This window comes from Zalophus californianus, chromosome 6 (genome assembly GCF_009762305.2).
Source record: "Zalophus californianus isolate mZalCal1 chromosome 6, mZalCal1.pri.v2, whole genome shotgun sequence".
NCBI lineage: Eukaryota > Metazoa > Chordata > Mammalia > Carnivora > Otariidae > Zalophus > Zalophus californianus.
Genome location: NC_045600.1, coordinates 108,305,314 through 108,328,401, shown reverse-complemented (window position 1 = coordinate 108,328,401; position 23,088 = coordinate 108,305,314). Strand labels below are relative to the sequence as shown.

General features: G+C 53.2%; 1 protein-coding gene and 1 long non-coding RNA gene across 5 annotated transcripts in view; both read right to left on the bottom strand.

Moving 5' to 3' along the window:
* CORO2B (coronin 2B) overlaps positions 1–17,563 on the bottom strand; it is a 129,317-nt gene extending 111,754 nt beyond the window's left edge. Inside the window, exon 1 of one of the 3 annotated variants that reach the window (XM_027571602.1) lies at positions 17,236–17,563. In XM_027571602.1, the coding sequence (XP_027427403.1) occupies positions 17,236–17,250 (15 nt within the window). In that variant the 5' untranslated portion in view covers positions 17,251–17,563. The remainder of the gene's footprint in view (positions 1–17,235) is intronic. The other 2 variants (XM_027571599.1, XM_027571596.1) reach the window with 2 other exon arrangements.
* Positions 17,564–17,992: 429 nt separating this feature from the next.
* Positions 17,993–21,680, bottom strand: LOC113909923. 2 transcript variants are annotated; one of them, XR_003515852.1, is made up of 4 exons: positions 21,561–21,665; positions 19,657–19,782; positions 19,294–19,385; positions 17,993–19,018 (listed from the first exon to the last, which is right to left on the bottom strand). It is a non-coding gene; the product is annotated as an uncharacterized LOC113909923 (long non-coding RNA). The 2 variants fall into 2 exon arrangements; XR_003515851.1 differs by lacking the exon at positions 19,657–19,782 and having other exon boundaries at positions 21,561–21,680.
* Positions 21,681–23,088: the final 1,408 nt, after the last annotated feature.

The window sequence follows — 23,088 nt, the reverse complement described above, 5'->3', positions numbered from 1 at the left end:
TGCCTGCGCCCTACCTCCCAGTGATTTTGATTTTATTGCTCTGGGCGAAGGGTGGGGGGCGCAGAAAGGACCAGCTACTTGATCAAAAAGCATAAAGAGTTTCAAGACCGTATCAGCAGAACATTAAACCAAGCGTGGCATAGGTCACAATTCTGCAAAGCCGGCCCTGGGGGCAAGCATTTAAATGTCCCCAGGGGATGTGCAGGCAGTGTGGAGAACCACTGCTCCTGACAGTGTGGGGCCACTAAAGGTTCTGCACCCCTGAGCTCCCGTGCAGTACACGCACTTCTGCGCACCTGGGCTGCCCGGAGCACAAACATCTGTAGAGGCAATGAATCTATGAGCAGGTGGAGAGGAATGAAGCTTGAGCCAGAGAGCCGGGAAGGATCTTTTTTCCACTTGCTTTACAAATCAAATACAAATATATTAAATATTAATATCGGATTATTAACAAGTAAATGTCAATAATTATTTTGTCTAAGAAAATAAAATATTCCTATATTAGAATATATCTAACGTGCCCATAGTGCACAAATCTTAAGTGTGAACAGCTTGAAGAATTTTTTTTTTAATGATACAAACCAAGCCGTATCTTTAATGGATGTGGTGATACTTTAAAAAAATTTTTTTATTGTTATGTTAATCACCATACATTACATCATTAGCTTTTGATGTAGTGTTCCATGATTCATTGTTTGTGCATAACACCCAGTGCTCCACGCAGAACGTGCCCTCTTTAATACCCATCACCAGGCTAACCCATCCCCCCACCCCCCTCCCCTCTAGAACCATCAGTGTGTTTTTCAGAGTCCATCGTCTCTCATGGTTCATCTCCCCCTCCGACTTACTCCCCTTCATTCTTCCCCTCCTGCTATCTTCTTCTTCTTTTTTTTTCCTTACATATGTTGCATTATTTGTTTCAGAGGTACAGATCTGTGATTCAACAGTCTTGTACAATTCACAGCACTCACCATAGCACATACCCTCCCCAATGTCCATCACCCAGCCACCCCATCCCTCCCATCCCCCACCACTCCAGCAACCCTCAGTTTGTTTCCTGAGATTAAGAATTCCTCATATCAGTGAGGTCATATGATACATGTCTTTCTCTGCTTGACTTATTTCACTCAGCATAACACCCTCCAGTTCCATCCACGTCGTTGCAAATGGCAAGATCTCATTCCTTTTGATGGCTGCATAATATTCCATTGTGTATATATACCACTTCTTCTTTATCCATTCATCTGTTGGTGGACATCTTGGCTCTTTCCACAGTTTGGCTACTGTGGACATTGCTGCTATAAACATTGGGATGCACGTACCCCTTCAGATCCCTACATTTGTATCTTTGGGGTAAATACCCAGTAGTGCAATTGCTGGATCGTATGGTAGCTCTATTTTCAACTGTTTGAGGAACCTCCATACTGTTTTCCAGAGTGGCTGCACCAGCTTGCATTCCCACCAACAGTGTAGGAGGGTTCCCCTTTCTCCACATCCCCGCCAACATCTGTCGTTTCCTGACTTGTTAATTTTAGCCATTCTGACGGGTGTGAGGTGGTATCTCATGGAGGTTTTGATTTGGATTTCCCTGATGCCGAGCGATGTTGAGCACTTTTTCATGTGTCTGTTGGCCATTTGGATGTCTTCTTTGGAAAAATGTCTGTTCGTGTCTTCTGCCCATTTCTTGATTGGATGATTTGTTCTTTGGGTGTTGAGTTTGATAAGTTCTTTATAGATTTTGGATACTAGCCCTTCGTCTGATATGTCATTTGCAAATATTTTCTCCCATTCTGTCGGTTGTCTTTTGGTTTTGTGGACTGTTTCTTTTGCTGTGCAAAAGCTTTTTATCTTGATGAAATCCCAATAGTTCATTTTTGCCCTGGCTTCCCTTGCCTTTGGCGATGTTTCTAGGAAGAAGTTGCTGCGGCTGAGGTCGAAGAGGTTGCTGCCTGTGTTCTCCTTTAGGATTTTGATGGACTCCTGTCTCACGTTTAGGTCTTTCAACCATTTGGAGTCTATTTTTGTGTGTGGTGTAAGGAAATGGTCCAGTTTCATTCTTCTGCATGTGGCTGTCCAATTTTCCCAGCACCATTTGTTGAAGAGACTGTCTTTTTTCCATTGCACATTCTTTCCTGCTTTGTCAAAGATGAGTTGACCATAGAGTTGAGGGTCCATTTCTGGGCTCTCTATTCTGTTCCATTGATCTATGTGTCTGTTTTTGTGCCAGTACCATACTGTCTTGATGATGACAGCTTTGTAATAGAGCTGGAAGTCCGGAATTGTGATGCCACCGGCTTTGCTTTTCTTTTTCATTATTCCTCTGGCTATTCGGGGTCTCTTCTGGTTCCATACAAATTTTAGGATTATTTGTTCCATGTCTTTGAGAAAAGTGGATGGTATTTTGATGGGGATTGCATTGAATGTGTAGATTGCTCTAGGTAGCATTGACATCTTCACAATGTTTGTTCTTCCAATCCATGAGCATGGAACGTTTTTCCATTTCTTTGTGTCTTCTTCAATTTCTTTCATGAGTATTTTATAGTTTTCTGAATACAGATCCTTTGCCTCCTTGGTTAAATTTATTCCTAGGTATCTTATGGTTTTGGGTGCAATTGTAAATGGGATCGACTTCTTAATTTGTCTCTCTTCTGTCTTGTTGTTGGTGTATAGGAATGCCACTGATTTCTGTGCACTGATTTTATATCCTGCTACTTGACTGAATTCCTGTATGAGTCTAGCAGTTTTGGGGTGGCGTCTTTTGGGTTTTCCACATACAGTATCATATCATCTGCAAAGAGTGAGAGTTTGACTTCCTCTTTGCCGATTTGGATGCCTTTGATTTCTTTTTGTTGTCTGATTGCTGTGGCTAGGACTTCTAATACTATGTTGAATAGCAGTGGTGAGAGTGGACATCCCTGCCGCGTTCCTGACCTTAGGGGGAAAGCTCTCAGCTTTTCCCCATTGAGAATGATATTCGCTGTAGGTTTTTCATAGATGGCTTTTATGATATTGAGGTATGTACCCTCTATCCCTATACTCTGAAGAGTTTTGATCAAGAAAGGATGCTGTACTTTGTCAAATGCTTTTTCTGCATCTATTGAGAGGATCATATGATTCTTGTTCTTTCTTTTGTTAATGTATTGTATCACGTTGATTGATTTGCGGATGTTGAACCAACCTGGCAGCCCAGGGATAAATCCCACTTGGTCGTGGTGAATAATCCTTTTAATGTACTGTTGGATCCTCTTGGCTGGTATTTTGGTGAGAATTTTTGCATCCATGTTCATCAAGGATATTGGTCTGTAATTCTCCTTTTTGATGGGGTCTTTGGTTTTGGGATCAAGGTAATGGTGGCCTCATAAATGAGTTTGGAAGTTTTCCTTCCATTTCTATTTTTTGGAACAGTTTCAGGAGAATAGGTATTAATTCTTTAAATGTTTGGTAGAATTCCCCTGGGAAGCCATCTGGCCCCGGGCTTTTGTTTGTTGGGAGATTTTTGATGACTGCTTCAATTTCCTTAGTGGTTATAGGTCTGTTCAGGTTTTCTATTTCTTGCTGGTTCAATTTTGGTAGTTGATACATTTCTAGGAATGCATCCATTTCTTCCAGGTTATCTAATTTGCTGGCATAGAGTTGCTCATAATATGTTCTTATAATTGTTTGTATTTCTTTGGTGTTGGTTGTGATCTCTTTCATTCATGATTTTGTTGATTTGGGTCATTTCTCTTTTCTTTTTGATAAGTCTGGCCAGGGGTTTATCAATCTTGTTAATTCTTTCAAAGAACCAGCTCCTAGTTTCACTGATCTGTTCTACTGTTCTTTTGGTTTCTATTTCATTGATTTCCCCTCTGATCTTTATGATTTCTCTTCTCCTGCTGGGTTTAGGCTTTATTTGCTGTTTTTTCTCTAGCTCCTTTAGGTGTAGGATTAGGTTGTGTATTTGAGACCTTTCTTGTTTCTTCAGAAAGGCTTGTATTGCTATATACTTTCCTCTTAGGACTGCCTTTGCTGTATCCCAAAGATTTTGAACAGTTCTGTTTTCATTTTCATTGGTTTCCATGAATTTTTTTAATTCTTCTTTAATTTCCTGGTTGACCCATTCATTCTTTAGTAGGATGCTCTTTAGCCTCCATGTATTTGAGTTCTTTCCGACTTTCCTCTTGTAATTGACAGCTTGAAGAATTTTTACCCATGCATACATTCACCTGACGACCATTACTCCAGAAGGTTCTCTTGTGCCCTGTCCCAGTTAATAAATACTACACCCCACCCCACCCCCCGTCATCAGTAAAAAGTGGATAGAATTTTCATCAAGGAAGGGCTCTCAGGCTGAGGGAGGCAGAGTCAGCACAGGTGGGTACATGGAAGCAACGTAGACAAGGCCAGCTCATAGAATTCCCTGGTGCGGGAAGGGCTGAGGTTTACACCAAATGGCAGGGAATAAGCACGAAGTTTCGGACCAGCTTAGCGACTTGCTCAAAGTCACAGGGCAAGCTGTGGTAGAGCCAGGACTTGAACTCTGATCCTCAACCCCCATGTTTGTTTGTTTTTTTAAAGATTTTATTTATTTATTTGAGAGAGAGAGAGAGAGAGAATGAGGGAGACAATACAAGCAGGGGAAGCAGCAGAGGGAGAGGGAGAAGCAGACTCCCCACTGAGCATGGAGCCCATGGAACATGGAGCATGTGATGCGGAGCTCGTCCTGGGATCATGATTTGAGCCGTAGGCAGATGCTTAACCGATTGAGCCACCCAGGTGTCCCATCAATGCCCAAGTTTTGTTAGCTGTTCACGACCTTGGCAGTCTGGAGTGTGTGTGCGTGTGCGTGCACTAGAGGACGTGGCTCAGAGTGAGGAAGACGGGGCAGGGCCTGGGGCTGGGCAGCTACAGGGAGTAAGTACATCCGTAAGCTCCCTCCTGCACCCAGCCTTGGACCAGGTGATGTTGCCCTAAGATAGCTGAGAAAATGAGTCCCAACCAGAGTGGGGGGAAGTGACTGACCCAAGGTCACACAGCATCCGAGCTGGGGTTTAGGGCAGGAGCTGCAGTGGTCTTCTCTCCATGCTGGAACCACGTCTTCCCAGCAGGAGAGTTAGGGCCCTTTGTCCCCTCCTTCTGTTTTCTCAACTCCCAGAGCCAACCTTCCTGGTAGCCCTAGGCAGCAGATGGGAAAGGCCAGTAGCATGGAGTGGTCCCCCAGGTGTATCTCCTTGGGAGGGGGAGAGGGGCACAGGAAGTGCTCACTCCCAGGCACAGAGAGATACCTGCAGGGGATCCAGGCTGGGGGCCCGAAACTCCTTGCCCCCACCTGGCTGGGACCCAGGTTTTGGGAATATCCACTCACTCTCTGCCTCTGGGGTTGGGTCAGAGCAGACCACCTAAAGGGCAAGTCAGATCATGTCACTCCTGTTACAATCCTGCTCGGGTGCCTCGGGCCTCCACCAAGCCCCCCCTTGCTCCCCCTGCCCCTCCAGCTTTGTTTCACCACTCCTTACCCTACCCTTTCCACCCAGCCACACCCAACCCTTGCCTCTCCTAGAAAAAGCCAAACCTATGTCCCCCTTCCATGGCTTTGTTCATGCCGCCCCCTCTCCCCGGAATGCCCTTCCCTCCTCTTCAGGTATCTCTGCCTACTCGTCCTTGGAGACTGAGCTACGATCTCTTCCTCCGGACACCTTGCCTGGCCTCCCCAGTCCGTCCCCATGGCTTCAGAGCTTGGTGCACAAATCCCTGCCCTCCCACACCGCTGCTCACCAGCCACCCCCTTGCCACATCCCTGCAGCGTGTGTCCTTCTGGGCAGCCTGTCTCCCCACACTGGACAGGGGTCCCCCTGACAAGAGAATGGCCTGAGTGCATCCCTGCATGCCTGGCGCCCGTGCTTCGGGCCTAGCACACAAGTGCTCGAACTTATCTAGGGCCTTATTTGATTTAGGGGCGAGGGGAGGGGGGTTGGTCAGTGGTCAGGAGAGCAAGGCAGCCAGGGTGGAGAGGTACACAGAACCACGGCCGTCCACACGACTCCCGTTCCCCTGGCAAATCCGGCTCCCCGACCCACTTTTCCGGCTCCCCTGCCTCACTTTCCTCCTCAGGAACCTCTCCCAAGTAGAGTCTCATTATTCTCGGGTCTTGCCACGGCAGGCCGGGTCCAGTCCGTGACAGCCACTTAAGTAAGGTATTACCCCTCCTGGGGGAATTGATATTTTAATAACATCTAAAAGGCCCAGAGGAACTGAATCCTGGGCACGGTGCTGGGAGGGTGATCTTAAAAAAGCAATCACACAGCACGATCGGCCCCCACTGTCCGGCCAGGGGCCCACGGGACAGAGCAAGTCAGACACACTGGGGCAGGTCGGGGTCCACCCTCCCCCACTGTGGCGCCCAGGGCGAGTGCTGCCCTCTCTGGGGCTGGCTCTCCCCCTCCGTGAAGTGGGGTAACGCTCGAGTCGTGGGGCCCATCCCAGATGTGACACACTTGGTATGGGGGGCAGGCTCGGGGAGAGCATCATTCCTGTTGCTCTTTGAAAGCAAAGGCCCACTGGTTCCCCAGAGGCCCGCAGAGGGGTGGCTTTGTTTGCCGCTCCTGGGCCCCCTCTCTTCCCTCCACCCACTCTCCCTCCCTCCCTCCCTCCAAGCCAGAGTTCCAGGGAAAACTTTGCTGGGAGACTTCTCAAGCCGTGATAAGGTCTGGCCAGAGGAAAGCTCTTAGCAACCCAGGCTCCCAATCCAGAGGCCCTTCTAATGGTTTCAGAGAAACAAAGGAGGGAGAGATTGGCTGCAGCCCAGCGTGCCAGGAGGGCTGGCTTCCAGGAGGGAGAGTGGGGGTCGCAGGCCTCTGCGGCGGCCAGGGTGACAGCCTGGTACACTGGGTACCTGGCGGCCAGATCTCGGGGATCACAGCCCCACGGCCAAGCAGAAGGAGCCTCAGAACGCATTCCTCCTGCCTCTGCCACTACCATGGCCACGGCCACGACTAGGCGGGGTGCTCCTGGCTGGTTACCTGGGGAGCTGAGCCTCTCCATTCGGGTGCTCCCTGCCAGCTAGGCGAAGCTCTTCAAGGTTCCTTTCTAGAACTTTCCCCCGCCACCAACCTCTGAAATCAGTCCTTGGCCTGATTTCTATCGGAAGCCGAGAAAAACCCACTGAACTGAAATTCACCCAGCCTGAGCCTGCCATCAACCAGAGGGAGCCCCACTTCCTGCTCAGCTGCTTGCGCCCCCTTCAGTAAACCTTCTGAGGCCGTGATTTTCTCCTCTGCAAAACAGGGGATCCCATTACATCTCTTCAGAGTTCCTTTCAGCTCTAGCGGTCCACGATGTACAGGAGTAAGGATTTAGCCCAGGCAGCAGCAACATATAGGGGGTAGCTTCGGCTTCCTCAAGATCCTACCCAACCTTGTATTTCACACCGGATACCCCAAAGTCTACACCGCACCTTTGGCGAGTGCTGTGAAAGATAGCCCCAAAATCAGACATCATCCCTGGCCTCAGCGAGCTCACAGTCAAGTCAAGGAGTCAAGGTCAATCCCCATAACTACATAACTCGTTGGGCCTTTACCTGCGGCTGGTGTAGTGGAGGCTGGGCAGGGCAGGAGCTCTGAGAACAGGGGAATTAACCTGGATCCGGACCCTAAAAAGCCAATTTAACAGGACAATTCGGACCCTGCAATAACCTCAGTCCATAACAACCTGAGTTTGTTCTCACACGCTATGATGAGGATGGCAGGAAAGCAGCCCTGGGGTCTGGAGGACACATTTGTGATAATACAAAGTTATCAGATGGATCCTCAGGTACACAGAAATCCCCTTTCCCAGAATTCCAAACTTCTCGGAATCCCGAATTTCCCCCAGGCATTCCTGCAAAGGGATGTCTCACCGGGAGGTCAGCAGGGCAGCTGTGAATAGCATTTTCTTCCTGAAGCTACACCAAAACTGCAGGAATTAAACCCTCTTTGTCCCCTTCCCCCAACAGCTTCCTTTTCTATCAGCTCATGTCCTGGAAACTCCCCCAGATCCCAGATCATCACGCCCGTTAGTTCTGAAGTCATACTCAGGTGTTTAAACGGTCTGCTGCAAATCCCTCAACCTAGCAGAGGATATTCCTCTCCATAAACTAGAAGGAAAAGTGGGTCTGAGCTTCAGGGGCGCCAGGATGTATCTGGAGGAGAGGTCAAGGTCATTTGCCGGTAGGGGTTGGGTCTCTCTGCCCAGAGACTTGGGCAAGACTGTGCTTTGAGACCAACTGCCCCCCTACCTCGCACAGGGAGCTCGGGTCTGCGGGGATCCAGGATGATACAGATCAAGGTTTAGAGGCTTTATGTGTCTCACTTTTCAAACAAAAGCAGGACATCCAATTCTTAGAGCCAGATTATTTGTCTCAAGCATATTAAAACAGCCGAAAAAGAATAGGAAGAGGGAAAAGCAACTTTTCATCTGCCCCAAACCAGCCTGACAGAGTACAAACAGATAAAGGGTGTTTGGGAGAGATGAGCTGGTCTCTTCTGCCGAGACAGTGAGAGAGATGAGCTGGTCTCTTCTGCCGAGACAGTGTGAAAGAGTGCTGCGGTTGGGACCACAGCAGGGGAGAAGGGGGTTAGTTGTTGGATGGACTGCCTAACTCCCAAGGCGGGACACTGGTGGTGGGCGGGGGCAGGAGGGGTGTGAATTACAGACACTAAACCGCACCCTCCCCCGGCCCCCGTGTGACATCTACAAAGAACCTCACTAGAGATCCCAGGGCCCTAGAGAGGCAGAGCACTAACTCCCTTTTCACAGATGAGAAAACAGAGGCTCAGCGACATCGAGGGACTAGCCCAAGGTCACACAGGGCGGAGCAGAGGCAAGAGCAAAGCCTGAGTCTTTTTGTCTCCAGATCCCCTGCTCTGGCCACAGGTCTCAGGGTCATTCCTATCAGCCCGACTGAGTGGCAAGAAAGGCCTGGAAGGCGGGCTCAGCCCCTCACCAGCTTTGTGACCTTAGTAAGTGACCTCCCTTCCCTCTCTGGGCCTCCGTTTCTGCACCTAGTGGAAGGGGAGCAGTGAAGGTACATGAAGACTGAGTGAGGAAATACGTATGAAACACTTTTTGTGAGCCTGGTATAGAAGCACTCGAGAAAGGTTGGCTCCTTCTGTTGGTACTGTTTATTTCATGGTCAGCTTCCTGAAAGCAGGCACCTAACGCCTGGTGAAAGGCTAGGATCGGCCTCCTAACAAACTAGTATTTATTAAATGGATCTAAATTCAGATTAGGAGTCATCCTCGCATTCCTAGAAAGTGTGGGGTGCCACGGAGGCAGGGGGCTGGACCAGATGACCTCAGACAGCTCTGGGGTCGAACCCTGAGCGTGGGGCTTCTTCCCAGGAATGAATGTGAGCACCCACCCAGTGAGAGAGTCTCCCCACATCCCCCTGTCTGCGCAACTGGAGCCTCCACGGGTGTTCTCCTCGGTCTCACACGGGGGCAAATTCACTCTATGTATCCCTATAGTTTTATTTTATTTTATTTTATTTTATTTTATTTTATTTTATTATTTTATTTTATTTTATTTTATTTTAAGGATTTTATTTATTTGACAGAAAGAGAGCACAAGCAGGGAAAGCAACAGAGGGAGAGGGAGAAGCAGGCTCCTCGCTGAGCAGGGAGCCCCCAACTTGGGCTCCATCCCAGGGCCCTGAAATCACGACCTGAGCCAAAGGCAGACGCTTAACCCACTGAGCCACCCAGGTGCCCTACAGTTTTATTTTAAACACCGAGGCCCAATCCAGATAATCAGAAAGATTTAAAGACTAAAAATGGTTATAATTGGGCCTGGTAAAAATATAAGGTGGAAATTTCCCTGCCAGAGCAAAGTTTCCTTTGGGAAAAATGAATGACCTCTCCCCGGAGCTGCCTGCAAGCCAGGAGGGGCCCTGCCCTCCCAAACACAGCCCTGGGAGGCTTTGTGAGGGGCAGCAGGGGCTGAACAAGGGAACATGGCACCTCCATACCCCTCTTGCCCAGGTCAAGTCTGAAAAGGGCCCACGGAAAAGCCATCCTCCCCGGATCAGGAAGCTGCAGAGAGGAGGAGAGTGCCAGAGTCAGGAAGCCTGGGTCTGGACCAGCCTCTAATCTGCCTCGCTGGGCAGCTTTTTGCAGCTTACTTGCCCTCTCTGTGACTGCTTCCTCATTCCTGAAGTGGGGGTAGCACCGTAAAGTCCGTCGGAGCATAAAATGAGCTTACACACGTGCAGAGCTCTCAGACGCTGGGTGCAGGAAGCATTTCTGATGAACGGTTTCTGACTCTGGGCATCTTTCTGTGCTGTTCCCTCCGCCTCTTACCCTCTCCTCAGCTTCTCTCCTTTCACCTGCTACCTCCCACTCATCCTTCTCGAATCAGCTTAAAAGTCACCTCCCCACCCCTCTGACTAGGTCAGGCTCTCTGCTGTTATTCCCAGAGTTCCCCGGTACTTCTCATTTCATGAGCCCCAGGACACTCATTGTAAGCATTTGTTTAATTTTCTGTCTTCCCGACATGAATGGCGAACACTCAGGCATGTGGTAAGTGCTTCACACGAATCAGCTCATTTAATCTTTATAATAATCCTTTTAAGTGCTACTATTATCAATCCCAATTAATGGATGGGGAAACAGATGTTCAGAGAGGTTAGGCAACTTGCCCGAGAACAAACAGCAAGTAAATGATAGCGTGCCATCTGTCTGGCTCTAAAGCTGGCATTCTCAGCCACCGGCACCCCCCCTCGTAATCAGGGGCCATCTCGAGAGGGCCACCCATCCTGGGCAGAGAGGGAATTTGCACATTCAAGAGGGCGAGGGCTGCAGGCCTGGACCACAGACCCGTGTTGCCTACACAAAGCTAGCTTCGTGGAAACGGAGAAGGTGTGACACTTGTTCGCCCCCCGGGCTGGCCACCCTGCCTCAGAGGCCCTCCCTGACCTCAGACACCACGTGCAGGGTGCCCTTCTCCTCACTCACTCAGCTCACATTTTTTCCCAAATTATTTATGTGGCTCCCAGCTCCAGCAAAGGCTACCAGAAGCCTAAGCAGAACACAGCCACGGGTGTCACCCTCAAGGCAAGGAGCATTTGTCAAGCACACCTTGGTGCCTGGGCCCCAGACCCACAGACAAGAGCCCTCTGCCTTGCGGGGGGTGGGGGGCGGTCAGAATAGAGTCCTGGAAATGAGACGACCGTGTGCTCTGGAGTCTGAGGGCGCGGGGACGGATCCCCACCCACTCCCCCACCCACTAAAGCTGCGACCCAGAGCAGGTCACTTACCCTCACTGAGCCTCTGGAAAATGGGCTTGGCTGCTAACAGAATCAAGCTCACAGAGTCAATGCCATTGTGTGTGCCCAATGCCTGCTTCATGACTGTCATTCTGAAGAGGATGGTGATTAATCTTCACCGGATGTGGACCATTAGCGATTGGATTGGGAAGGTTCTGGCTCCAAGTCAGAAGATCTGGGTGTGCATCCCAGCTCTGACCCATATTAGCTCTGGGATTAGGGTGTGGCCATGTTTTCACTCAGAGACTCTGTTTATTCATTGGTAAATAGGGGGATCTCTCCTCACCATGGGACCCTCCAAGGGATTCGTGTTTGTTTTCTGTAAAAAGGACTGTCCTGAGCAGAGCTGGGTGCCTCCCCTGGCTGTGTTAATTAATTGGAAGGAGGGTGCCAGCCAGAAACCAATTAGGAGGTCCCTCTAGGGGCCTCTTGGGGGAGGGGCGGCAGTGGGCAAGTAAGGGCGGGTGGTGGCTTTTCCTCCATTGTCCCTAACCCACCGCCTGGCTCCTCCTCAGCAGCTGGTCCCACACTCCAGGCCCACAAAGGAGAGGCTCATTCTCAACAGCTTCTTTTCGTGTGGAAGCCACTGGATTTGCATCTGTCCTTGCCTGGCAGGCCCTGCTCGGTACCAGCCTCTCCAAGCTTCCCAGGCTACAGGCTGCCCCGGGCCCGGGCCTGCAGCGTCCACGGGCAGGCAAAGGAAGGGGACAGAACAAGCTGATCAGGAGAAGAGGGAAGCGGGGGGCAGGGCACAGAGGGAATTTGCACATTCTCTCATCTCCTGGACACCAGACAAATTCTGTGGCTAGCATATCCAAATCAGAATCTGCCCTGGGTGCCAGGAGCCGGCAGTGGCTGAGGCCATGTCTGCTCCGGGCTGGCCAAGCCGGGAGAGAAATGGAAAAACTCACCCCATCTCTGAGCTGCCAGGGACGGATGCTGCCAGGCCGTTGGTCTAGCCAGTGTCCACACTCCCAAACCCACCAAGCTCAAGTCTGTGCCGATTCCACAGGGCCGGCTCGCTGTGGGGCTTCTGGGGGGCCCCGGGGCGCCTCACCATCCTTCCCAGATGCCTCTGCGTGCTGTCATAAGGGCTAAGGTGGCAATGGCCCTGGGGCCAGAGAACACAGGGCCTCGGGGCAAGTGTGCGAAGAAAGTAACTCATCAGAGCTCTGGAGGGAGAGACTGCATGGAAGGAAGGAGAGACGCTGAGGTTTTGAGCACTTACAGTATGCAGGAGACAGACCCGTCCTGGCTTGTGCCCACACTGGACCTTGAGACTCCTAGCTCAGGGCTTCGGCGCCACTCCTTCCACATCCATCTCCTCAGAGGTCCTGGACAGCAGGGGCCGTGGCTTTGGTGTTCTGTGACCCTAATGCCTAACCCACGGCCTGGCCCAGACTAAGAGCTCAGAGGGTGCTGGCCCTGAGAACGAGTGAATGTTAGCTAGCCACATACCTTCTGCATGAGAATGCCGGACATCTGGAAGAAGAACTGAGGGGAGGGAGGGATGATGGGCGCCTGGGGCAGAGAAGGCAGAAGCCCCCCCCCCCCCCCCCCCCGCCTCAGGTTTCTGGGAGCTAGGTCTCTGTGGGGAACGGGGAACATCTCCACCCTCGAACTGGCTCTGTCACAGGCCTGCTGTCTCCTCTCTCCTCCCAGTAAGAGCCAGACAGGAAAGAGGTATTGGGAAGTGGAATGTCTGGGAGTCCAGGCATCTCCCGGCGGGCTAGACCCTGGTCTGGGAGTTGGAGAGGCAGAAGGGCTTCGTACCCTTTCCTCCCTGTCCCGACCCTGGGTGTTGCAAGGGCTCCCCTCCACCGTGACCCCAGATTTGCAACAAGAGAAGAGGCTGCCCTGGCAGAGGGAGACTCCGACCCGAGCGGTCCAGGCTGGGGTGGCGCATGGGGTCCTGGGAGTGGGGCCCAAAGCCCTGTCCCTGCCTGAGGCCCCCCTTGCAGGGCAGTCCGGTGGAAGGAGCACCGGCCTGGAGTTAGGAGCACCCAGGTTCTGGCTCCTCCAGCCTCAAACTTCCTGAGCGACTTTAGGCAACTTAGGATTTGTTCCCTGGGTCTCCGTTCCCTTATTTGTCAGGGGAGAGATTTGGATGGTTTGACTCCAACATCCTCTTCTCTGAGGCCGTTCTTCAGGGGCCCTAGAGACACATGACCTGGCCAAACGAAGGCCTGCTAGTAACTCCCTGGACAAGGCAACACTGTCCTCCGTCCCATCACATTCAGCAGGAGCCAGGGGCTCCCATCCGTGAGCTGGGCTCTGCTGGGACAGGGGTAGGAGGGAAAAGGTTGACGCGCAGGACGAGGGACCAGGGCATGACCGATGATGTCACTTGTGAACCTGGACCTGGCTGCTCAGAGGGGGATGCTAGCATCTAGAGGATTCTCTTGGCCCACACTCCTTCTCCTAAGACCTTCTGAGGTTAAGCAGGCGTTACAGCTGCTCAGGGTACTCTGTTCTTGGACTGCTGAGCCCCGGAGCTGGCCTTGGGAACAAGGAAAGCACTGAGCACCCTGACATCTCACGTAACAAGCCACACCCGGGAACAAGGAAGCCCAGTCACTGTAAGCCATCGCCTTCCTTACCTACAAGCCCCACCTCTGGTCACCTCCAGACAAAAGCCAGGAAATCACTCCCAAGGACCTCAAAGCAGCAAAAGGAGTTGCAAAGTCCTGCGTTATAGCTGGTGGACTTTTCTTATAGCCTATTGACTTGTATTCTACACACAACTCTAATGTATTTTGTGCTGTTTTTCCAGCTGATGGCAGTTTAGAAACATATCGAGAACCAGAGAAGCGCAGTGAGGCTGGCATATGACTGAAATGGCACAGAGATAGGAAATGTACAGAAAGCAAGCAGAAGAGCTCAAAGAATAAAATCTTCCTGTTACTAGGAAAGCAGCCTTGGCTCCCTCAGCCCTCACCTGCCCTCTGGACAGATACTGGACTGACCCTGGGAGGAGGTGGGGCCTTAATCTCCTGAGGATGTTTATGGTCTGGGAAGCTGCATCCCTTCTTTTTTTCTTCCTTCTCCTCGTCGTTACATAAAGAAACTAAGACAGCTTATGAAATGACACACAATAAAACAAGAGTTTAAAACGTCATAACCAGGAATCATGCCTTCAGGCTGGAAGGTCACACTCCAGAGACCTGCACAGCTCTTTATCTCTAGTGCTATTTGGGGCAGGGGTCCCTCCAAACTGCCCGGGCTTTAGGTGCAACATTAACAGCTGCACCTCACAGGGAAGAGGGCTGGGGTACATGTGAGAGGGGGATGGTAAGTGGAAACTGGAGGCCCATCTATTCTCAGGAAGTGCTGCTGAAGATCTAGCAGCTTGTCATTGGTTTCCTCCGCTACACTTTCCAGGCCCTCTGAGCTAAAGAGACCTCCTCCGCAATCCACACCTACCCCCGGCCCAGAGGACTCCAAGGGGCAGGCAGCCGGGGCTCGCCAGAAGGGGGTGACCTTTGTCTTGAGGAGCAGCCAGGGCTGGGGTCTCACCCTCTAGCCCAGTCCTCCCCTGTCTGTCACTCCAGTTGGTAAGCAGCGACTCCACCTCCCAGACCCTCTTCAGGGTTCCTCTTCATACGTCTTATAACTAGACCAACCCCTGGCCCCCCCAGAACAGAGAGCTCCCCCAGTCTCCATCAGAGCCAACTTCCTTGCAGAAGCTGTGCCAAGGCCCAACGCAAGGGACCCAAGACACCCAAGAAACCAATTACTGCACCTCACAGATGGGAAAACAGAGGCCTAGAGATGGAAGTGACTAGCCCGAGGTCATCATGGCTGACTGAGGACCAGAGGCCAGGCCTTCAGACTCCCAGAGCACTGTGGCTCTTCTAGAACTCATGGAGAAGCCTCCTCCAGCTGGTTTTCAGGCAGCAGGAGGGTCCCTAGGCCCTCTTCTGCATTTCTTTTGTTCTTCTAGGCCTCCCCATGTAAACACTGCTGGTCTGTGAAGGGCTGGCAAGGGGAGAGAAGCTAGGGTTAAGGTAGGGATTTTATTTAATCCTCTGAGCTGGCTTAAACTGATGCCACGGTGGTTAGGGCAGGAGGGACATCCAGGAGGGTTTGGTGGGGGATGGGGGGAAAGGGGAGGGCATTAGCGAATAATCACTAGATACTAATAGGCTAGGCTTGTCAATGAGTTTATCCAACAAGTACCCACCTTTTTAGACTCTCCACCTCAGGGCCTGAGCCTCCAAGCAGCGACCCCCTTTCGTGGGAATAACCCAATCTCCCTGTACTCAACAGTGCAGAACGAGGCAAAGATCACAGGCCATAGGTTGCGATAGATCTGAGGGCAAACCCCAGCTCTGCTACTTCCTTGCTGTGTGACCTTAAGCAAGTCCCTTTATCTCTCTGAGCCTTGGCTTCTTCCTCTTTTAAGGGGGCTGAACACACCTTTCTTGCAGGCCTCCTGGGAAGGAAACCTGCCTGAGCTCATGTACACATAGAGAGGCAGGGGAGGCACTGAGTCCAATCTCAGCGCTATTATTACAAATCTCATATGCTTTAGCTCTCATCCAGACCCATCCATTACTCTTCTGCCTCGACCTGCTTGCGTCTTTGACATTAATAACCTTAATGATAATAATCCTTCCCAGCCAAACAGCATTTGCCTCATTTCAAAACACGAAGCATCCTACCCACTGTGGGCCACAGCAGCCCTGCCAGGAGTACTCAGAACTGAGGCAGACTCTCAGCCCCCAGGCACATTTCCCCACAACGTTTCTAAGTCCCAATTTTGGCACTGATTCCAAAGACCCTGAACAGACAAGCTGTCTTATGGCAGGCAGATCTCCTGGGGGCACTGGTAGCCCCTGGCTTATCAGAAGGAGCCAGAAGCACCCCTCCCATCACCCCCACAGCTGACCGTCCATCTGGTCCACTGCTCTGACCACAAGTAAGCTGCCCTCTCCACGCTGGCCTCCAACTCTCCAATGCTGAGAGCCAGGCGGGCAGCTGCTGGAATCTGGCCTTGGGTGCACGGATTGCCAAACCTAAGGCCAAGGCCCGGCTGTGAACTCCTTACCCTGACAGAGCCCTCTGAAAAGTGTGGGTTCACACCTTTGATCTTCTTACTGGTTCTTCAACTGTCTGTCACCATCCCCAGGATCCATAGTATCATCCTCATATTCCACAAGAGGAAACTGAGGCCCAAGGCAGAAGGGCCCAGCCAAGGTCATCCGTGGGGTTTGGGGTAGGGCTGGGGAGTGAACTCAGGTCCCGCAACTACCTTGCCCTGTTTTCCATAACCGGGCGGCCCCTAAAGTCTCTCCAATAAACCTGGGCCCCTGGACCATAGCCCAAGAACTCTCCTCCAATATGGGGACTGCCAGAATGCGCATCTCTCCCTTCCCTATCACATTCCCTCCCGCATCTGCAAGCGAGTCACCAGGGAACCTGTCCTATCCCTGGTAGCAACTCCTCCGGCTGGAGGAGTGCCTTCTCCACTGAGTAGCTCTGGAGTGGGGCCAGAGTTCACGGGATGGGCGGCAGAGGCCGGCAGGTGGGGTGGACTTGCCCCTCGGACGGCCTCACCAGGGCGACAAGCCCATTCCCACACCCACTGTCCTGCCAGCGACGCTCCCCGCGGCGCGCTCCAAGGGGGGACACCACGCAGCTGCCCAACACTGCTCTCCAGGGGTTAAAAATGCAGCATCCTAAACAAGGGTTAAAAATGCAGTCGCGGGGCGGGCCGGTGCGGAGGGATGGTGTCCAAACCACCGCGGCTGCCAAAGCGGCATCCTCCCCCTTCCCTCCGCAGTCCCTGGGGGCCGGAGCGACTGGAGGGACCCGGGGGAGCAGAGGAGGCGCACGCCGCACCTTCCCGGCACCAGTGCCCCCTCCCCACGCCCACACCCCCGCGCCCCCCGCAGCCGAGGCCGGGGGCTGCAGGCGCCGGCGGGTCCCGGGCGCGGCGGGCGAGCGGCGCTTACCTTTGTGACAGTCATGCAGAAACTCCGGGGCGGTGCGGGGACGCGGGCGCGGCGTGCGGGGGCGGTGGCCGGGGTCCACCACGGGCCCCAGCGTTGGCGGGAAGCGGTCGGGCGCGGCGCGGGCAGCTCTGGGCGCGCTCCCCGCGCCCCGCGGGCGGCTCGGCTGAGCCTGGGGCCGCGCTCCGGGCGGGCAGCGCGCAGGGACCGCTCGTCGGCGCTCGCCCGCCGCTCGCCGCTGATGTCAGCCCCGAATGTGCATTTATAATAGATGAGCCTCCTTCGCCGCAGGAAGGCGAGGCAGGAAGAAAGGGAGAGGGGGAGAGGGCCCAGGCTGGGGGGCGGGGGGAGGAGAGGGGCCGGGAACTCGCTACAAAGGAGGAGGCGGAGGGAGGAGGAGGAGGAGGAGGAGGAGGAAGCGCACGCCCGCCCGCTGCCCTGCCCTGCGCCTGGGGCTCGCTAGCCCGCCGCCGGGCACCGCCGCTCCCGGAGCGCCGGCCAGGCGCCCGGGCCCGCGGCCTTAACCCCTTCGCGCCCGCGGACGCCACGCGTCCGGGCGAGGCCGGGACTTGGCACCTGCTGGCTGCGGGCGCGCGCGGCCACCCCGGCCCTCGGGGGCCCCCGTTGGCCCGGGGACGCTGCTGAAGTCACTCTAGACGGCCGAGACGCCGCGTGGGCCGAGAAGCCTGCCGGGCTCGCCCCCTGGAGTTTGGCGACGTCCGTCCCGGGCCTAGAGTGCCGCGCGGCCGCGGAGAGGGGCGTGGCGGCCGCGGGCCCTGACTAGTCGGACCCGGCACAGGGTCGCGGGAGGGGGCTGTTGGAGCAGTCCTTTGAATCTAATTCCCGCAGCGATTGGCTGGCCCAGCGGGCACTGTAGCCAATTTCACAGAGAAGGAAAATGAGGAACAGAGTGGGAAGTGACTTAGACAAGGGCACACAGCCATCCTTGGCTCCAGGCGGTCGTCCTGGCGCCCGCTCTTTCCACGTCGCCACAAGCTCTCCACGGAACCCCTTGTTATAAAGCTGTCTTCTCGAGATTGGACGATCCCTGCCCTAGGTGTGTCTACACTACGCTTGGGTGCCGCGCTGCTCTGGAGGAGCATAGGTGCGACCTGTGTGGTGCACTGATCCTGACCCGGGTCACACCATATCCTGGAGCTGCTGATGGACTTGAGGGACCACCACCTGAAGGTGACCCGGCAGGTCTCCTGCTTCCCGAGCACCTGAGCAGAACCGGTTTCGGCAGATACTGAACCGCTGAGACTCAGAAGAGGAGGGGTTAGTGGAGACGGAGGCGGAGAGATCTTCGCGCCCCACCGCCCGCCTGCAAGCCCGGAAGTGCTGGCTTCCTGCTCCCGCGCGACTATACAAAGCAATTAACTAGACCAAGTGGACCGGGTGGTGTCTGGGCACCTGCTCTGTGGAAGGTGCTGGAGGAAGAGGGGGGATCACGTACCTGCCTTCAAGGAGCTCATTGAGTAGACTACAATAGTAGAGTAATCAGCATCTGCAGAGCGCTCCGGGGATCAGACTATTTTTATTTTAATTTTTTTCCCTGTAACCCGGCATGCAAAAGAATGAGGAAGGAATTACCATCTTCATTTTGCTGATGAGTGAGCACACTCAGAGAGGGGAGGGCACCTGCCCAAGATCACACAGTTGACAGAGCCAGGACTTGAATAGAAGTCTTTTTGAATGGAGCATAGCGTTCACAGCATCGTGCCTTGGCTCTGCAGATCCCAGGGGGCACTCACACCTGCTGCCTTATGTGAGCTTCACACTTGTCCTGGGAGGTAGAGGGACAGCCACTAGTCCCGCTTCCACATGTTCGAATGACTTACTAATTCTCTTGGGAAGCCCATGTTGCTGCATCTCTTCTGTGCACACCCTTCCTGTTCCCATGTTGGACCTCACGCCTTTGACCGCATTGCTCCCGTGCCAGGAATGTCCTCCTCATTTTTATGCATTAATCCAAACACTCCCCACGTCTCCCGGCCCTACCTCTTTGGTGCACCCGACTCCAGGCCCCATGCTCCCCCTGTTGCATTTGGGTCTGCGTACCTGGTGTTGTTTCCACGAGCTTCCTGTCAGTACAGACGGTGAGCTGAAAAGTATCCTGAGCACAAGGGCATGGCTTCTCTTGTTGTGTACCCCTGGGCAAACAGTAGGTGCTCAGTGAAGATTTAATGCCATTAACAATGAATCAAGCAAAATAAACCTTTGAGGTGCAGCAGAAGAAATTTAAATGAGACCCACAAAAGCATTTCCCCTCAGTCCTGCATCAGAGGTGGGTCAAATTCCCTGTCTGAATTTGTTTTGGGTAAGATCAGCCTTCAAGACAGGAGGATGGACCTCAAGACCTTTCCGGGGCCCCTCCAGCCCTTCTTGGAAGACACTAAAGGACAACTCAAGAACACCAGTCACCTTTTCCCCATGGCTGTGACTCGTCCACTTTTATCTCTCATGGATATTTAAAATCCCAGATTGTTAGCCTCAGCTAGCCAGCATGCCTCTTGGCACCTTCCCCACCATCCGCGGGCATTGTGGGCTCTGGGAATGAGACAAATACTTAATATCAGCTTGAGCCAAATGTAATTAGGAACATCAATCTGCTGCCCACAACCCACGTGACACGCTCCGAAGGCAGACAGAAAATTTTCCTGATCGTTCACGTGCTGGTGGCTCACCCCTCTGGTCTCATCTCCCCATCAGGATGGAGGTCTGGGAGAGGGAGGACCGTCTCAAAGAACTCTGCATCCCCTTGGCAAACCAAGGGTTGGCCCATAGAAGATACTCAGAAATACATCTTCTGTGGTGGAGTTGTCTATACCACAATCCCTCCTGCCCTGGGTTCCAGCAACGTGGCCCGTCTTACTTTGCATTGTCCCCAAAGCAGAGCCTGAGAAAAGGAGCTGGATGCAGGTGGTTTAATTGGAAAGGTGATCCCAGGAAGTAGGAGTGGGACAGTGGGGCAGGGGTGGGTAGTGAGTCTGGGAAGGAGGAAACGCCAATATAAGATTGGTTTTATATTGTGTGTTCTCAAGGTCACTACTAGTGGCCAGGGGGCCCCGTTTCCCCAGGGACCTCTGGGATATGTCCTGCATTGCTTGCCAGGAGTCATTCAGCAGGCATCTATGGACAGGTTGCTTTTCTTCACTGTTCGAGGGCTGCCACGGAGGGGCTCGCTTCAGATTGGAGAACGCTCGGGGTCAGAAAGTGGAAAGTCACCCGCCCCACAATTCCTTGAGGACGAACGCTGTCAGCTCAAGTCTGAGCTCTCGGGGAGGCAAGCCGAGGGAAGCTGAGGGAAGGTGCTACAAATCGTGGAGGAAACGAGAATGTGCAGTAGTAGCTCTGGCCTGCCCTAGACACTTTCACACGTCGATGCTTAGATTATGCTCCCTCCTTGGTCTTGGATACCTCTACCCCTCTTTCTCTGCACAACAAACTCCTGTTCGTCCTTCAAAGCCCAGCTCAAATGGCACCTCCTCTATGTGGCCCTCTTGACACCACCTCCACGGGGACCTGATTCGAACTGTATGATTATGATCATAACTAAAATAGACTTGTCCTGTCTCTTCAGATGGGCTATGACCATGTGTTCTCCCTTTTTAATCACAAGGAGTAGCTGCCACATAGATGCTCGGTAACTGTTCGACCAAGCCAATGAGACAGCACCTTTAGCTTCTGCCTTAGTGACCCCTTGGCTCCGGTCCCAGCACCCCTGAGTGAGGCGTTGGGTCTCTCAACTTCAGGCGCTGCCCTGCCTAGTGTGTTCATTCGCCCAGGCACCATGTTGGGTGCCACTGTACCGAGTGAAAAGGGCTTGGTCCTTGCCCACTGACGTGGGGACACATCCGAGACCATGGGTGCATGCTGCCCTATAGCAGGGAGCAGAGGGAAGTTGCCAAAGCCATGGAGCCCCAGAGGAGGGAGGTGCTGCCTCATTCATGCCATCCCAACACACACACACACTCCACCTGCCCCCAGGTACTCAGTCGGCAGGCCCTGCAGACCTCACTGCCCTTCAAATCCTTCCCCTCATCACTGTCTCCACTATTACTGCCTTCATGCGGCATTTTCTTTTGCTTGGGTCACCCCAACTGGTCCTGCTGCCTCCTATCTTGTGCCCACCCATCCATTCTCTACCCAGCAGCTCATGCACTCCTGAGCAAACACACACAGATCTGCCTCCTTGAAACTTATCAGGGGCTCCCTGATGCCTTCAGGATGAAGCCCAAACAGGGTCCTCCAAGTCCCGCCCCAGGCCCTTTAATCTTCAAGCTTCCTGTCTCATCATACTCTTACCCATGTCTTCCCCTCAGTACCTGTCAGAGTCTTCCTCGTTATTTCCTCAGATGTCGCCTCCTCCAGGAAGCCTGCCTGGACTATGACCAGGATGGCTTAGCCGCCCAGCCTCTGTGCTACTTTCCATACTCCCTGAGTTTCCTTCTGTGCTTGTGCATTGTTTTGTCATTTCCTGTTTGTGTGTTTGGCATCCTGCTGTAGGACCAGCTGCTTGAAGACAAGAACTGCCTCTTTTCTTGGAGATTCCAGCACACAGCAATTCTAGCACATTGCTTTGTCCCCTTCCCTCTATACAGTTCTCATGGTTTCCATTTCTCCCTTCCTGTCTCTTTTTCATTGTTTTCTCGATCTCTCTCCCTGACTACATGCCTCAGTTCTCGGGTTCGCTCCACCCCCGTCTCTGTTGCCCCCACCTCCCCGTGCTTCGAATCTGCATGTCTGTGTCCCACCCACACCTCTTCACCGACAGACACCCCTCATTCCTGCTTTTCCTCCTCTGCCCTCCACCTCCCCACTCCTTCTACTACTCTTCATGCCTGGGTAGGGCTGTCCTCTCTCCTCCCCTCTGCTGGACGTTCAAGCTCTCTCTCTTCCTCCCGTCTCTCCTCCAGCTCCACCCTCCTGTCCCCTCATCTCTCTGTGTCTGATTTTGTCTCTGTGTTCCTGTCCCTGCCTCGCTCCCTCTCTCACCCACTTTCTCTCTCCTGGTCCCTCACCCCCTTTCTCCATGGCCCCTATACAACACATATAATGCTGACCTTGGGAGGGGGGCCCTGTTCTGGCGTGTCATCCTTCACCCCATATCAGAGGGGTGATGATCGCTGAGCCTCCTGAAAGGACGCCCATCTGCGTCCTTGGCTGGGGATGCCCTCACCCGGGCCACAGGCTCTTTATCTGTGACCTGCTCTGTGACTCCGTGAGCTTGTGTGAGTGGGTATGGGGGTGTGTGCGCGGATGCGTGCTGTGTATTTGTGGAATGTACGGAAATGGATGACGGAGGAGGAGCCGCAGAACGGGGCTCAGTGAGGGAAGCCAGGGGTCAGCTCCCCCCACCCTTGTCTGCTCTCCCAGCTCTCTCTGGGGCCATGGAGGCAAACAGGCACTTTCAGCCACAGGCAGGGAAGACGGCAGACACCGCAGGTGCCGCCCAGAGACAATGTTGCTCCGGAAACCCTGGCCACTCTTGCAGAGTGCAAGGCTTCAGTGTGGTTCTCTGGAGCCATAATGCGTGGGCTCAAATCCTGGCTCTCCCACACTGTCTGTGTGATCAGGTCAGGTGTTTGACCTCCTTGTACCATCTCCTCTTCTCCAACATGGAGGTAATACCACTGGCCCCAAGAGCTGTTATGGGATCTCAGTGAGAGAGCACTGGGGGCCATGTATCTGCCCGAGGAGTTTGTGGATTCGGACTCGTCCCGGGCACAGGGAAGGGAATCAGGAGATCTGAGTTCCAGCTCAAGCTTTACCATCCGTGAGCACGTGGTTTCCCAAAGCCCCATAGCTTAGCCAGGCCATGGTTTACCCCTTTATAGAATGAGATGACAGAAA